This window comes from Streptopelia decaocto, assembly GCF_964273445.1.
Source record: "Streptopelia decaocto genome assembly, chromosome: 3".
NCBI classification, from domain to species: Eukaryota; Metazoa; Chordata; class Aves; order Columbiformes; family Columbidae; genus Streptopelia; species Streptopelia decaocto.
This window is the reverse complement of record NC_138656.1, coordinates 69,496,338-69,514,411: the sequence shown is the minus strand read 5'-3', so window position 1 is coordinate 69,514,411 and position 18,074 is coordinate 69,496,338. Positions and strand designations below refer to the sequence as shown.

General features: G+C 38.7%; 1 protein-coding gene across 1 annotated transcript in view; it reads right to left on the bottom strand.

Moving 5' to 3' along the window:
- Window positions 1–17,355, bottom strand: part of GOPC (golgi associated PDZ and coiled-coil motif containing) — a 28,562-nt gene extending 11,207 nt beyond the window's left edge. Inside the window, exons 1-2 of the mRNA XM_082048615.1 lie at window positions 16,999–17,355; window positions 2,945–3,109 (exon numbers count right to left, since the gene is read on the bottom strand). Of these exons, the coding sequence (XP_081904741.1) occupies window positions 2,945–3,109; window positions 16,999–17,292 (459 nt within the window). The 5' untranslated portion in view covers window positions 17,293–17,355. The remainder of the gene's footprint in view (window positions 1–2,944; window positions 3,110–16,998) is intronic.
- Between the last annotated feature and the right edge of the window lie 719 nt (window positions 17,356–18,074).

Here is an 18,074-nt window from a genome sequence, read left to right as displayed (position 1 = left end):
GGAAAAGTTGACAGGATTTTTTTTTAAACACAATAAATAAAATACTTCGTATCACATTGATAGATGTGTATCGTGTTTATGCTTTAGAAATTATATAACACCTTAAAATTTTTTGAGATACTGCCAGAACAATCTTTTGGAATGTCAAGTTACTAGATATAACTTCAAATTAGCTGTAACAATAAGAAATAAAACACACACAGACTTACGAAAGAGGGCACCAAAACTAGAAAAGGAAAACTAAAATGCAAAGAAAATTCTTTACACAGCATCTTGCCAGTTGACAGGAAGAAGTCAGATCTGTTTTGCCAGTTTCTGAAACCAACATATAGAAGCTGTTGCAAAAGAAAAAAACCAAAAGCACTGCTTAAACATTAAAATGCAATCAGCATACTTACCATTTCATCCACAGAAAGGACAGACTTAAGACAGAAGAAGAGAGTTCCATAGTTAGAGAAATAGGCAATAGGAACTTCAAGAAAATGCAATATAAATAAGTTATTCCAAAAGAAATTTACCAGCAGATTGTGTATTTCATTAGAAGGCAGAAAGAGCAAGCACACTATTATAATTGTACTTAGCAGCAATTTTGGTATTTTGCAGTGAAAGTTATTAAAAATATTACTAAAAAAATTAACCTTATTGTACTATTGAAAACAATGCTTTATCCTAAACTACCAAGAATCTCTACAAAGAATAGCAAGATAACATGAAATGCATTAAAGCAGTTTTGAAAGTATAATAGAAAATACATTCTGCAATATAACATCTGTTATACAGATAACAGATTTTTTTCCTTTCAGAAAGAATAACAAAATATGCATTACAAGAAGGGCATAAAGGAGAGGGAGAAGTAGCAAAAAAGATATATCAACTGCAAAACTCAAAAAAACAAAAATCCACTAGGCAACTTTATACGCTTACAAAGAGTTATTGTGCCTGAAATAAGCAGATACATCACTCCTAAAGAGGTAGGCAGCCTAAATTACATGATGTTATAAACTGCTTAGCAATTGGAGAAATTTTAAAATGTCTTCATTCACCACGATGTACAATTTTACAGTTTTCAGAATATACAATTATGCTGAGTCTATGTACAAAAGAGTGGCTGTTGTTACCAAAGCAAACAGGAAGTTAGACAGAATTTCATTTCCCCTTCACACATTCTGTTTCTGCAGTCCCTCTTTGCCCTCAGAGGCTTTATGACTGCCAGATCAGCACCACAGTTTTCATCTACCTAAAACTCAGACTTCCCATTTTATTGTCATTTAAGCAGCTTCAGATTTGCTTGTTCAAGTTGCTCACACTTTATAGCTTTCTGTATCTAGAACAGTTTAAAAGTGAGTTTCTGTCCATTAGAATTATGATATCCCTAAAAACAAAGAAAATACCAAAGATTAGCCCTGATCTTTATAAAAAGGGAGGAACTAAATGGAATTAAGGAAAGAATGTCACTCTAGGCTGTTAATAAATTCAACCTCAACACAGATAAAATTGGAAATAATGCGAGCATTGTCACCTGTGGGAAAAAGACTGCTGTCAATAGCATGGACATATGCTTATAACAAGGTAAGAAGAAACAAAAAGGTTAAAAGTATTACTCTTTATGTCACTCTGAAGTTAAGCCTCACTAATAAAATTTAGAGACTGAAATCACTCACAGTGATGTGTTGACTTAAAAAATTTACTACATATAAACCTGCAGCCTAACACAACATGCTGGTGATCTTTAACTAATACTTATTTACAAATCCATAAAAATTTTTCACAGCTCTAAAGAAACTTGGTCATGCTTAAGCTATAATTCAATACAGAATGAATTATGTGCAGAAAATCCACAAAACTTTACTCTTACACTGGATAAGCAAGTATGCAGATCAAGAAACATAGCTCTAATTGAATTACAGCTTTTGGATCTGAAACAGGAAGAATTGAGGTTACTCCTGGTATTCAGTGATTAGCCTAGATAGCCTTTAAGTCTCATAGTCTATTACTGTGTTTTATTAAACATTAATTAACAGGACAAAATAGCAGAGGAGACTAATCTAATGTGCCACATATGCTAGCACTAGGTATTTGGAACCAATCTGTAAAGCAATTTTAAAAACAGCCAGAGAGCTAGACTTTGATTTATGCCAACAGTTAGAAATCACAATCTATACAACATTATTTTTCTAACTTAAAGTATCAGTATTAAAGCCTGAATCTGTGCCATGGCTAGTAACGAGGCAGATTACACTCTGGTTATGAGTCAATGCCAACTAACTGTACAGATTAATTATCATTAACTTTTGGTGGGCTTTGTACAGGTCCAAGTTTCTAAAAAACATACCATACAAAATTAACAGTGATTTATTGAATTATTTTATGATAATCTGCTGCATGCAGCAATGGATAGTACCATAGATGCACCTGCAGCGTTCTTAAAGAGAAATAATGACAACAGAGATAAGACTGTGATGCCAACTACCCTCTCTCTGTATTGCAAAACAATTCCCTTCTTACTTTGATAAGAGTATAACTACAATAAACTACAATAAACAATAACTACAATAAAAACAATAGACTTACCTCATACTAGGCTTTTAAAAGATTTGGTTGTATTTTTACACTGTAAGCTATTATCTTTTGCAACTTCTTTCTCCAGAAAAGCTTTATAAACCACCAATATTATTTTCTGATTTTACTCTTTAGAAACCACTATAAATGTTTTATGTAAGAACAACTTCTTAAATTGCTATTGATTACTCTAATGTTATTTATGTTAATTTTAATGGTTGCTAGCAACCAATGGTAAATGTTATTTAAAAAAAGAAAATTTAACTCTCTCTAACATTTTTAATGTGAAAATTTGTAACCAGCTTACTAGCACCTTCCAAGGAAGAACTTCAACAAGCAGAGGGAAAAGTATAATATAATCCTCCATTCTGGCCTGCATACTCACCAGTTTTGCTTTAATAGCTCCAGAATCAACACTCTGGCCAGTTTTGGCATGTAGCTGAAGTTGAACAGCGTGGAGTTGCAAAAGCTGATCGTGCACTTCCTTTTCCAATACTGCTTTCTCGGCCTGCGTTTCTGTCAGTTCAGACTTCAGATCAACTAACTGTGCCTGCAAGATATAATCCATCATACTAATTAAAGCAATGATTAAATGAGCTCATCATAACTGTGATACACAGACACATTATTTGCTGGCACAGATATGCTACAGCTCTGTAGTCCAACTTAAGCACTGGACCATTTTCATACTTTTCTCCCCAACTGCCATCAAATTCATTCATCCACACACCTTGCGTTAAACAACTGTACTGCTCAAAGCAACAGTAGTTGTTGCTTTCTCATGCAGACAATATCTGGTGCTGATATCCACGGTGAAACAGGGCACCGGCATTAAGCCTACAACAGGATTTACAACCACAGCCAAGTAAACACAATTTAAAACTTACTGAATTATTAATCTTACTGAAAAAATATTGATCAAAGTAAAATTATAATTATTAATGCAATGCTGAAACCAAATAATACAATTTACAACTGGTCTATTACTAACAGCTTAACTGAAATAAAATAAAGTGGGCAAATCAGAAGCCATGCATTAACATGGCCCTAAAATGTGTTTGTAGAAAACCATGACTAGTTATTAACTCTAAAAAAAAGGTTTTGAAACATTTAAAATACAGTTTACTTGTAGTGTTTATAACAGGAATAAAAGAACAAGTTCTAACATGTTTCCCAGATTACTTGTTATCCTCACATCCAAGTGGCATTTTCTAAGATAAAATACATTCACACAAGCTTTAAAACTACTATTTGCTCAAAAAATACAGAAGTTTATCTCAGTGGCTTTTTAGGTAAATTCCCAGATTACATTTTTGCTTCCAAAAATTTGGAACTGAGAAGCAAAATGGAAAAGCCCCTAATTCTGCAATAAGACCCTCTCATATTAAAGCAAGGTATTTTTAGATATTCTAACATTATATTATACTAATGTACAAATTCACAATGAGTATCAAATTGCAAGCCGACACTCACTTCATTCAACTGCATAAACCACTGTCTTATAATGTCTGTATTGGTTAAAAAAAAATAAAGAAGGAAGGAAGCATTTGACTGTCAGGGGGTGGTAGTGACTGGTTCTAACTCTAGGTACATAATTTAGATGGACAGCCTCCTTAAGCTTCCAGGATAATTATCAGGCATAAACAGGCCCTTCCAGAGGTGATTCAGCACACTGAAATTAGGGTGCAATTTGATGAGATGGGACAAGCCAATCTCCAGCTTGCTGCTGCCTCAGAGAATAATCTCCCTTCCCATCCCACATCTCCAAGACCCAAAGGTGGGAGACACCCTGCCCAGGAGCTCTGCCGATTCCAGACCACGCTCCCCAGAACAGCAAAGAATCACCTCTCTATCCGCTTAGATGGAGCCTTGACAGAGCAGGTGAGCATTTACTTTTTGTCCAGGAACAGGGCTGCAAGCATTTCCAACTTCTGCCTTGTGGAATGACAAAATCTTGAATAATTTGTAAACCCTGACAGAACTCTAAAGCAGAAATTGCCATCCACAGTGAGATGATATTTAAAATACTATAAATTCATATCATTTTAGAGAAATCAGTTCCTCACAAACCTATATTCTCCCCAGTAACCAGCCACCACTAAAATCTCTCTGCTATGAATTATCTACCCTCAAACTAAAGCAAACACACACCTGAAAGTAGCAAAAAGGTATCGCCAGCTTAAGAGATGATTATATAGTACACAGCCAGCTACTGAGACCTTAATATTGAAGGCACAGTTTGACCCAGTCACAATTTCATGTAACGTATAACATTACTACTGCATTATTATTATTATATATAATGTATAGTGATATGACTTCTACAAAAAAAATCCCCCTAATGTCCTCTTCCTTTCAAATGGGCACTAACAGCTAACACAGGAATTTTTTTCTTTTTTTTTTTTTTAATACATACACAAACACAAAACCACTCACCCATTCTAATTTGAAATGCTGGATAAGCAGACAGTTGATGAAAAGATAAAATACACCAAACAAACATGGTCCGGTCTCAGCTGGTAGAGAATGGCATGTAAGGGACAGAACAGAGTTCTAGGAGTGGGGAAGCTTATTTCCACGTACAAAGCAGAGAGAATGATGGCTAGGAGTTTTGTGACATGAATAATGCTCCAAAAAGACTGTCAAATTCATAATTTAAAACAAACAAACAAAAAAAAAGGACTGTGCATATGACCTAGGATTTAAATTTTTATCCTGTTGTTTTAATAAAGGGAGCAAGATGAGAAATGATATGAGTGCACATCGTGGAAGTAATCTATTTACACATTATAAAAAGTCATAAACCTACCCCAGGAACAGATCCAGATGCAAGAGTCACACCAAAAACACACAGAGTAAGCTGGTTCCAAATCTTGTCATCTACGTCTATGAAGACTGATAAATCTTCACACTATTTCATAGAGGTTCAGCCTTTCTCAGTTTGGCCAGCTCCCTTAATTCTCCTTTACGTTACTCTTATTAGCGCTGTTTTTTATCCACACTCCCTCACTCACGTTATAAAGGAATAATATAGAAAGACCACTGGAAATTCAATACCTCTACATTCAATTTTGGAAGATACTCAGTAAAAAACAGAGAGGAGGGTAGAGACAGCAGATGAAATGATGAGCACAAACAACAACTATCAGTAAGGCCATTCTATCTGGGAGCACCATCCATCAGAAGAGGCAGGAGCGCCCAGCCCCCTGAGTTGGAATGCAGGGTCAAGGAGCAGAACGAAGCCCCAATAATCCAAGGGAAGATGGTTAGTGACCTGCTATGTCACCTAGACGCGCACAAGTCTATGGGGCTGGATGGGCTCTGCCAAAGGGTACTGAGGGAGCTGCCACAGGTGCTCACCAAGCCACTTTACATCATTTATCAGGAGTCCTGGCTAACCAGGAAGGTCCCAGTTGAGTGGAAGCTGGCAAATGTGATACCCACATACAAGAATAAGCACAATGAGGGTAAATTAATGTTGCACAAGCAACTGTATAAATCCTTTATTTGGAAGCTTTTTGGATGTACTCTCCAAAAAGATCGTTGAAGGAAAATGCAGGTCACCTGCAACTGCTCTTGAATTTGCGGAGAAGCCAGCTAGGACAGAAGTGATGAACATCCATGTACAAGAAACCATTGAACTTCATGGTTAGGAGAGCTTTGGAAGAGCCACCAAACAACAAATAGAGAAGAGAAACTTTTATTAGCAAACAATAAAGGGCAGAGGTTGAAGAGAAGGTAGTGTGTTTACTTTCGCAACACCCTTTGGCAGCGACTTGCCAATTCAGCCAAAAAAGGAACTCTTCTGTATTTAGGGCAGTACACAACTGTGCAGATTAGCAGTTATCCCACATTAGCAAGTTTCACACTCCAAGGTAACCCCTGAGTTTCTTTCTGCTAACTCCTTTGTGAATCTATGCCCCAGGCAACACACGGTTGGTTAGTAGTAGGACCTGACTGTGGCTCATGGAATTATGATTTAATCATGAAAACGTACATCTAGCCCTAGACAAATTGAGCAGAGAGGACACAAGAGAGATGGAATTTCACAGCTCTTTTTCCCTTTTATTCTGACATGTCTTGACAAGGTCAATGCCTTTTGAAGTATGTTCATTTGTCTCTGACCCACTGAAGTCTTGGATACTTTTCTCAGACCAAGGTGGAATTTGGTGCTAATGGCAATGGGAAGTGCCTGGCTTGGGCCTTGCAATGGAAGCCATAGCTTAATGAAATCAACTAGGAAATAACAAAGTTTCTTCTTTATTAAAGGAAGTCAGACCTCTTGTTTCCATGCTCCACTTTCCAAACCTCTCTTGTCAAGGAGAACAATCACCAGCTTTTCCTGGACTGTTCTGAGAAATGCTTCAGTTCAACACTGGCTGCTGAGAACTGAGAGAAGTTACGTAAATGGGTCAGCATGCAAAAGACTAAGAGATAAAGAACAGCATTACTGACAGAACCACTTATTTTTTTTCAAGTACCTTACTCAAGCTGGTTCTCCGATTTATCAATAATCGTTAATTTATTTGTATTTACCGTCACAATTACAATCCACGTGCTGTCAACTATACAAGACATACTCATTGGTTTCTTACCTTTTTTCCTCCTCACTGTTCTGAATAAAACCACAAACCAACCTTTAAGACTGGTCTGACCTGTCTGAGGCTAGGCAAAAAAAGGTAATTCCATACGCTTGGTTTTTTTTACTTCCACAAAGTACAAGTAAACACATGCCAGTTCAGAGAGAGCTTCTGCTTCAGATTATCACATTAGTCTATAATCGAGCTACCCCTAAACTCTAAATTGGGTCAAATTAATCAAGTAGTAAAACTCGACATTTATCTTCCAAACAATCTAACACACAGATGATACCAGAAGAATAATCTTGAAAGGCTAAAGATTTACCCAACTTGGGGCATATTTTGCCATTTAACAGGTTATTTGGATCTCACAGACATACCTATGAAAATTAAAACCAAATTTCAATAGAAATAACTCAAGAATTTATAAATTACTCTCCCTCCCACCCCCCGTGGGAGATAAAAAAAATAAATCATGGTGTTAAGCAACAGACAAATACTTATTCTGCAGAGCATTCAAAAATATTATTGCAAAAATAATGATAAAGAAAAACGGTCCAGACATAATGTCCTTCTGTTTTTAACTAAAAGTTCTTATTTCCTGTTCAAGTCATTATGAGTAATGAAAAAGCTGTGTTTGTTATAAATGATCTTATGCTAAATATGTATTTTAAACTGACAATAAATGTCAGCTTAAATGCTAGGATTGATTGCATTTACAGTAATGGAGTTCTTAAAGTCTTAACTAGTGTTTTTCATTAGGAGCCGTAGAACAATGTAAAATCATTGAGGTGTCCTCCATATATTTTGTATCATATAATTTTTTTCATATGATGATCTGAACTCCCAGAAGAACTATTCATTCATCCATCTGTACATTTTTCATAGAAAAGTGAGCATTAAAATAACTAGCCAAAAAACATTTATTTCTGTAAGATCTCAGAGCCATACTCAAAGAACCTAGCCTAAGCTTGTACATAGTAAATAATAAAAACGTGAACCTTGCCCTGAACAACTTACAATGTAAAAACACAAAGAAAATGAATAAATGTAACTTGAAAGAGTAGTACAAATACAGAGGTATTTGTGAACAGACCGGCACAAACAGGAAGCAGACAGATGGCACGCGAAAACCACAAGCTGCCATCTCTCACAACCATCGCTGCCTGAATGGGACATTGGGAGATGGCAATATCGCAGCCTCTCAGATCTAAGGCATCGCAAGGAGCACACACAGACTGAGAAAACTTCAGAAAGTAGGATGATGGTGACTAATATACCATGTTGACAAGAAATAATCTGCCTCTCACTACTGGAAGTGAAACCAGTTGTAGGGGGCTGGGGGAAAACACAGAGATGGCATTGTCAGATAAATTAATGGCAATGTTTTTAGCTTTGGGCAAAGCTTTTTCATTTTCTGAGCTACCATTCCAATATTTTCTGCAGTACAGATAAGAGTTTTATTTGACCTAATAGATATGCAAAAATATCTAAGACTTTATCAATTGCCCAGATATGAGGACTCAAAATACAGCCAAGCTGAATTGGAAAGCCAGGTTATGGGCCTGAATAATCCTACTACAAGTCAGTGGCATTTTTCACTACACCAAATAAAAATGAGAGGAAGACCTTAATCAACTCAACATCAAAATTTAATTAATGCTTTTTGAGGCTTTTAATTATACAGTTTTCAGTATATCAACTTCTAGCTCAAAAAAAGACTAAGCATAATGGACATATTAGAAAACATGCAGATTTTTCAGCAAAGGAAAGCTATATATATACAAAAATATCTATTGTATTACCAGCCTCCAGTGGCTAAAAGTCATAAGCCAAGGACTTAGCAAGTGCCTTCAAAGCAGCAAATACTCTTTAAAGATATTTTTCGTTTTCCTTTCATAGGTCTTTTGGGTACACCTAATTCATTCCCATACCAAACCTTCTAAACTCATAAGGGTCTGAAAACCATCTTTTTAAAATGAAATATTATCTTTTTTCCACCATGTAATCTCCAAAGGCCAGCAGCCAGGCCTTCAAGAAACATCAAACACAAGCAGACTAGCAATAAAAAGAAACAAAAAAAAAAAAAAACAAAAAAAACCCCAAAACAACACACACAACTGGTAACATTTCACCATTTCTATCTCAGTTTCCTAGTGTCATCATTTTATCTGTATGTGTACATTTCTCTCTGTTTTGCCTTCTCTTCCTGCTGATTTGAATTGAATCAATTTTCAAGATTCAGACAAATCCATTAGATGGGTTAAGGTGTGTATATGATTAAAGTTCCTACAACACCTAAATTGTGCGCAAAACAGCTGCTAGTAGGAGTGACAGTAAGTGGCCTCACAGAAGGAAAAAGGGGGAAGACCTCAGCTAGCTTGTTTAATCCTCCCCGAGACAAGAGCAAACAGCCTGGTGGCTGGTTACCACACGTGCGGCTCTGAGCTCGAGACTCTGCTGCTGCCAGCTGGCCAAACCCACAGGTAGATGAAAAGGTGAAGGATGCTGTGGCGTGGGAACTCGCAGATCACCAGAGAGAAGTGGGGGTGCCTGAATCAGAAGGTCTTAGTGACTTGAGAAAGTGCTCCACGTTTGCATTAGGACAAATCATTTCCCACAAATCAGTAGGAAGTGAGATTTCACGAGCTCCATTGATTCTGTTACCAATAAAACACCTCTCGTATATGTATTTTAAGAGCCATTTTACAAGAGGTGCTTATGCATCTTGCTGTGGGATTAAACCAAATTAATACACAAAGTATATGAGGTGGTTTTACTTCTTTAGCACTGTGTCTTCATGTAATTTATGCTAGACTCCAGAAAGTTACCAACATAGGTGTTTCACAGAATCACAGAATGTTATGGATTGGAAGGGACCTCAAAAGATCATCTAGTCCAATCCCCCTGCTGGAGCAGGAAGGCTTAGATGAGGCTACAAAGGAATGTGTCCAGGTGAGTTTTGAATGTCTCCAGAGAGGGAGACTCCACAACCTCCCTGGGCGGCCTGTTCCAGTGTTCTGTCACCCCCACTGTGAAGAAGTTTCTTCTCACATTTAAGTGGAACCTCCTGTGTTTCAGTTTGAACTCATTACCCCTTGTCTTATCACTGGTTGTCACCAAGAAGAGCCTGACTCCATCCTCATTACACTCACCCTTTACATATTTATAAACATTAATGAGGCCACCCTACAGTCTCCTCTTCCCCAAGCTAAAGAGCCCCAGCTCCCTCAGCCTTTCTCATAAGGGAGGTGCTCCACTTCCTTAATCATCTTTGTGGCTCTGCACTAGACTCTATCCAGCAGTTTCGTGTTCTTCTTGAACTGAGGGGCCCAGAACTGGACACAATATGCGTTTATGTATTTAAACATTCACTCCTGATCAGGACTATCAATCTTCCAATTTAAAGGCTGAAGTATCTAGCATCATGAAACACGAAAGAGCACACTACAACACTGCAATTACTCTGTGGCATCTGCCTCAGTACATGCACAAAAAAAGCGCAACATAAACATCAATGTATGACACTGAGAATATTTGCTTAACATTACATTTTAGGGGCATTTTTTTTTTAAGACAGAAACATTGCTTAAAGGCAAAAGTAAGTTAAAAAAATATTATACTTTACAAACAATGAAGACATTATTCCTGAGTGTTCCAGTAAGATTACACAACTTCAGGATAGAAAACAATTTTTCAGGACATGACAGCTGTAGCTCCTACAGCCTGAGGCCTAAACACTCTCATAGACACCAGATACGCAACTGGTGCTGGTTCAAAAACAACAGAGCCTGTTGCTCAGTTAGGAACCACGCAGCCCAGAGACAAAAATGTTTTCATGAGGACACCTACTTTTGGCATCAGCCCTAGATATGAAGTACTTAAACTCCTCAGTATTATGTTTCTCTAATTGCTGGAAGAATGTCATCTCCGTTAACTCACCAGCATTATTTCAGCACCACTTCAACTACAGCTCTTCAAAACACAAGAACACTCAACTCTTCCTAAGTCCAGACTATTTGATTCTTCCTGCCCATTAATCAGCATTTGCTGCAACTTCCCAAATAACCCTATTAAGTTTAATGGACTGGTTTGAATGAGAAACCATCAAACAGACCAGAGCCTCATTAATCTCACCATGCTCCTTGCAAAGCTAAACAATGTGACAGCACTGTACAAAATGCAAGTTTCTGAATAAATGATACACTGGGGAACCATAATCCATGTTGATAAAAATCCCTGATTTCAACACAACCAAAGAACACTTACCACCTGTCAATGACGAAAATGACTAGCCCATTTCCAGAAATTACTTTAAAAGGCTGTACTTACAAATTTTTAAATGAAATTAAAAGATTTTATTTCACTATTATTGTGACCCTAAAAAGGGCAGATGTATCTTAAGTTTTTAGTTATAGCTTTAAATGTAACAAAAATGACTTTATGATGTGGCTAATAAGAATGTGAAAAAAATTCTATTTACTGCTTCCCTAAGTAAACACAACAGTAGTGTAGTTATCTAAGGAGACTTGGTGAAAATGCAGTATAAGAAACTGAATGCATAAATGAATCATAAATTATTTTAGTCCACCTTTAATATGTTTCAAAAAGAATACAAAAGCACATGAGATACCTACAAATGAATTGCTCCACTCCTCTGATTCCATTCCAGTGCTGACAAAACATTCAGAAGACTGGTCAGCAAATTAAAAGGATACAAAACAGCATTCATCTTATTTTTTATCTTCTCTGCTGAAGACCATTCTGTATATGTAATTATTAGCACACTTCTCCTCCCAACAATTAAAAGAGAACTTAATAACAACACATGTAAAGCATATTAAACATTTTGTTTCAATTTGCATAAATGGATACATCAACTCACATTTAAATGCCAGTCACTGATCTTTTTTATCACTATCATTAAAATACTTGTTCTACAGCAACCTACGACTGTGTTCTCTTTGCTTCATGTACTGTTTCTTGCCAGTGTTTTACTTTGTATTTGACTGTATTGTTCTGTTTGCACCTACTTAGAGAAGCACAAATTACTTTTTTTTAAAACCACTGCTTGCATACTTTGTTGGAAGTGCCAAATTTCTGTCTGCTTCACAGAGATTTTTTTTTTCAGGTATGCCCATGCTTCTACTGGTTTATTAAGAAGACACAAATCCATTTTTAGACATCATATTGGCAGTTTTATTAGTGTCATTATTTTGAAAGCCACGCAAACTAGGCAACATAATTCAGTAAATAAAACTAAGAAATATAAACTAAAATACTGGTTTCCCTAACACTTTTTTTTGGCAGCTCCCAACAAACGAGGCAAAAAAAAAGGAAAACGCTTTACTGCATGCTGACTGAAACTAAAGTAAGCTAGTTAAAACGATACAGAATTCCAGGACTTCTGATACAGGAAAATGTTGATTAAGTATAGGTGACCCCTTTGAAAAGGGTGTAATTATTGTGAAAGAGCTTATATGTATCAAACTAATGACAATTTAGCATATAAGCCAAGCAGAAAATTTCTGCAAACTTGTACTTCCACTTCTCAAATATCTGAAAACTTCACGTTTTAGGATATAGCAGTAGCTGGATCAAATCTCATTCAATTGATTTTCCAAAAGACCACATTCTATCTAGTACCAAAAGATTTCTATTCCAAAGCAGAAAAAGTATTCAGAGTTAGAAATATAGCTAATAAATAACATCTCAGTAAATACTGGAAATTTTTATGACATTTGAAAAAATTAAACAACTTACTTTTCTCACAAAGTTATTGCAACTATGCTCCCAGTTTTATAGCCACACCTGTCACGGGGAAAAGAATTATCTTTGGCTTCAATAGGTGCATTTCTCACTACAAAGCAAAGGAGAGAGAGGAAAAAAAACAAAACGACCCTCATAAGAAGGTGTATGGTCCTACCTTTGTTTAAAAAGTACTGCTAAAGAAGAAAGCAGGACTACGATTCTGCAGTGTGCTCCATAAAATGGACTCACACACTTTATGAAAAGTCACCATTCATATAAAACCACCTATGTTTTGTTGGTTTGGTTTTTTTTTTTAGTTTTCAGATTTATTTTTAATAGGGATCTTCAGATTACCTACATAATACTACATATGCTTTAGCTGACACAGTAACAAGTTACTTACAGAAGAATTCAGCTTATAGGAAAATGTTCCTCTAAACCCGCTAACTGATTCCAAGTTCATCAAGACCATAAAACTACATATACGAGTAACTACATAGACATATACTTAAATGTTTTCCCTAACTTCAGCATGTACATTGGCTTAACACAACTGCCAAGACACAGGGTGTGCTCTACCAGACATTCCTTTCTAGCTTGTTCATTTAAAACTACAGAATCAGATTGGCAGTCAAAGTGCCAGAGTTAAAGTCAAGCTCAGTTTTTATTGGCACATTAACCTACTTCTTTTACTGCTACAAAATTCCACTGTAAATGGACATTTAGATAATGTCACAGTCAGCATCATTTAACTTTTTCACCTGAAGTGACAGCCAAACAGGAAAAATAAATCCTATGAACTTTCAATTACAAATATACTGAAATCTCACACACCGACTGCCAGCCTGCATCTGCTGATTCATAATGCTTTCTGAGAGACAACGCATCACAAAAATCGCCTTTAAAATGGCTGTCATCTCCTTTTGTTCTAGCAGCCCGAGGACCTTACTGTCCATGAAGTATCAAGATACACTCCTTCATTTGTTCAGTACATTATTCTGAAGTGATGCTGATCTCAGTGAAGACAGGGACTTCTATCACCTAACACCTTTTTTTTTTTTTTTTTAATTCTGATACGCTACTTAATTTAACTCTGTCCTACTGTGACCAGCAGGATAAACACAAAAACAAATCCTCCTCCCCTTTGGTTTAAGTAGTTTAATTTAGGACTGCAAATGTTATTAACACAGTAGTATGTTTACAACCTTTCATCACCCTCAAGCACAAGTAACTATCTGCATACATCTACTGAGCATCTGCATACCTTCAGGTTCTTTCTAAAAATAACTTACCTCTGAATTGGCAGCATGTAACTCCCTCTTTGGAAACTACTTCTTTCACTATTTAGAAACAACCCTCATACAATATTTTGCCTTGACTCATCTCTTTAGCAGTATCTATACACCAATGATGCCAAAATGTTCTTTGCATCAAAGTCCTACAGCAAGAGCTTCCATGCATAAAACCAACATAAGCTATGTCTCTTAAAAGTAATTGTATTGATCAGAGAATGCATATTAAGCTGATACAGTTGATAAATCGAAGTTGGAACTGGATTTCTTATTCTTCTCTGTAATACTATAATGAGATTCTACAATGCTGGTCAAGGAAATGGAATTTTTTTCTTTTAGAAAATAATCTCTCGGCAAGGCAACAGCGGGCAAATGCAGCTGCAGGAGTAAAGTCTTAGCTGTTAACAGTCACTGATACATTCAGTCAAAGTATTATTTTAATCCAAATAAGGGCATACTTCTGAAGATGTATTTAACTTAGGCTTGAATAAGTGTTTGCACCTAAGTAAACTATGTCTAATGACACTTCTATGAATGGGTTGAAAGCTTTGTATTAAAATGTACAAGCACTGTGAAGTTACAACTGCAAGCTATTAAGAAATCACCACAATTTTAAAAGTTACATGAGATATAGTAACACATTATTAAAAAAAAAAAAAAGTAAATCAACTGATCACATCCTAAACTCCAGTATTAATGTTAACAACTTCTTTAAAAATATGTAACTGTGTCCTTCATTTTGGTCCCTGAGGCTTCTGACTAGACACGTATTTACATTAAAAAAGACGCTAATTCTCAACAGAGCATTGGAGATTTTCAATGGCAGTTTTCATTTCAAGTTTCTGCCTCTAATAATCATGAGGTCCTAAAATTAACAACTTTCAAGAAAATACTAGAACCTTCTAAATGTCTATTTGAAAGATAACTCCTTTATAGGTACGAGACCTAATACTATTATCCGTAATAAAAATATTTCACAAAATAAAAGGCTTTTTATTCACTCAGCACTCACTCCGGATTCTTAGTATCATTTTTATCAAACAATTACACAATAATTATGCTGTTACAACTATAAACTATGTTCCCTTGTTCTTTAACTCATTCACGATTGAGGCACAGACTATTAGTTATCAAGGTGCCCCTGACAATTTTAATTAGATACTAAAATACCTTTCAGGATCCGAGTTTTATCATTTCCTTTCAAAATATTTAAGCTTGAAAATACTTTTTAAATAAATATTTACCAAGTATTGACTCATTCTCTTAAAATAACCTGAAAACTCATCTGTTTTACAAGTTTGTACACAACACCCACCACCCCTGTGTAATATACAATAAATACCAATTGTCTACTATAAACTCATAAATCTTATTTTACTATGCCTATACAATTAAGCCTACTGTATAGCTTGACAGCATATACACACACCCAACGTTAAAATGTATATGACAGCATAGCAACATAATCACAAAGAATATCATAAACATCACTACAGAAAGTATTCTGGTGAAATAAAGACTGCAATGAAAAAAGCTTTTAGTTCAATGAGCTCCTTGTTCTACTGTGAAATATCCTGATCCTTTGTTAAACCCTATGGATTATTTTGCATAACAATGCCTTCATACCAGGAAGAAACCTGAATAAAACCAAAGCAAATTTACTTACTTCCTACTGCAAGGCAGAACTTCAGAAGAACAGGTTACTGTTTGAAGACTCTTAAGTTCCTTTATTATAATAAGTGTAACACAAAGGAATGAAAGAACTGAATCCCATGGCTTCCTTGTCTATTGAAGCTCTTACAAAGCACCTATCTTCATGGTTTTGAAGAAGCTTTTCCTCTTACACCCAATTAGTAGAATAATACAACACTAAAAAACATGGCCTACAAAAATACTTAAGAAACTGGAGGGGTTTAACCCAGGAAAAGCTGAGGGAAGACAGATGAACAGGCTTCTAACATGTAACAGAAAGAGAAGAGGGCAGTTAACATCCACACGAGCTATGGACAAGACAAATTACATCACCTACTAAACCAAAGACAACTCGAGTTAGACTGTAGTTATAAAATGACCACAAAGTTCCCCAGAATCTCCTGCCAGAATGCCCTAGTTCTTGCGTAAGTCACAGGACCTGCAGCCCTGCCTCTTCAGTAGCATCAACATGAGCCAGCTTGGCTCCAGCTGAGGCGTCCTTCTTCCCAACCTGACTGAAATTCTGGATTAGGCATGAAGAAAACTTTCCAACGATAAAGACAGTTATTACTGTCCTCACAGAACGATCTCTGCTATTAATTTCCTGACACCAAGTTGGGCAGAGAGCTATTCGATCTGTCTCAGGGTATGAAGGGGCCAGAGGACCTGTCAAAGTCCATCTCCAATCCATTCTTCTGTTCCATTTACTTGTAAACGGGAATAATGTCCTCATTTTGACTACGGACTATAAGCTTTAAGTAACTCGACTATATGTCTTTGCCCTATTTTTAAGAGGTTTTCTAAATTCTCTAGGAACTTAATGCAAATAGGACACCAGTCAGTAGCATCTGTTGCTCAAGACTGCTCGCTGTTTTCAACATCAAAGAGAACTTTTTCTTAGCACACACCGCTCCATGCCCACGCTATAATAACCAAAACCAGAGGATGGGCACGGCCAGGCCCGAATCCCGCGGGGCTGGACACAGCCTCCCAAAACACGGGGCCACGTTAACTCTCCACCGCGGGCAGGGCACGGGCCCCCAGACCCGCACGACCCCGGCGGCAAGAGCCCCAGCGCCCCCACCTCCATCCCCCAGAGGCCTCCTCAACCGCCCCTCAGGTACCTCCAGCTTGTGGTTGATCTGGGACACGGTCTGCGCCTTGTGGCAGAGCTGGGCGAAGCAGGAGCTGAGGCTGGTCATCTTCTGCCGCCCCTCGTACGTGATGTCGGCCTGGTCGGGGTCGATCTCGCCCAGCAGCAGGTCCACGTCCACGAAGGCCTTGTCGAACTCCTTCTCCAGCACCTCCAGCCAGCGGAACATGGACACCCCGCCGCCCGCCGCCGAGGCTGAACCGGCCGCGGCACCACCGCAGGCCGCGGCGCCCGGTCCGCAGGAACCGCCGCCGGCCGCCGACATCCTCCCGCTGCCGCCGCCGCTGCTGCTGCTGCTGCTCCCGCCTCCCCTCGCACGCCCCGGACAGGGCTGGGCCCGCGCCCCCCACCCTGCCTCAGCCGCCCTGCGCGCCCCCTCCCGCCCCGCAGGACACGGCAGCGGCGGCAGCGGGCCCGGCTCCGGCGGGGCGGACACGCAGGGAAGCCAGAGGAATGCGCCCGGCGCGCATGCGCGGCGGCGCTGACAGGCGGCGGCGGGGGCGGGACGCCGTGGCCCGGCGGGCAGCAGCGCGCGGCTCGTGTTGCCTGCCACAACTCCAGGCGGCGGCAGGCAGCAACGGCCGAGCCCCGAACCCCCGATCGCGGCCGCCGCGCTTCCCCAGCTTGCGCCGCCAGGGGGCGCTGCGGGCCGGGCAGGGCCGGAGGGGGACACTGGGGCTCCTCTCCTGAAACATACACCCGGAAACGCCCGTGGCGCGTGGCGCCTGGCGCGAGCGAGACAGAGATTTTCGCTGGGAAAAACGCTGTTTTTACGTTGCACTTGGCATTTCTCAACTTCAGACTTCGTGTTTTGGTGTGCGACCTGCCCCCGAGGAGTTGGCCTGGCCGCGCACGTGGGGCCAGCGGGGAAGGGGCCTGAGGATCATGGCCGCCTGACTGATACCTGACAGCACAGGCCTCACAGAATCATAGAATGGTTTGGGTTGGGAGGGACCCTCAAAGGTCATCGAGTCCAACCCCCTGCAATCACAGGGATTGGAAGGGACCTCAAAAGATCATCTAGTCCAATCCCCCTGTTGGAGCAGG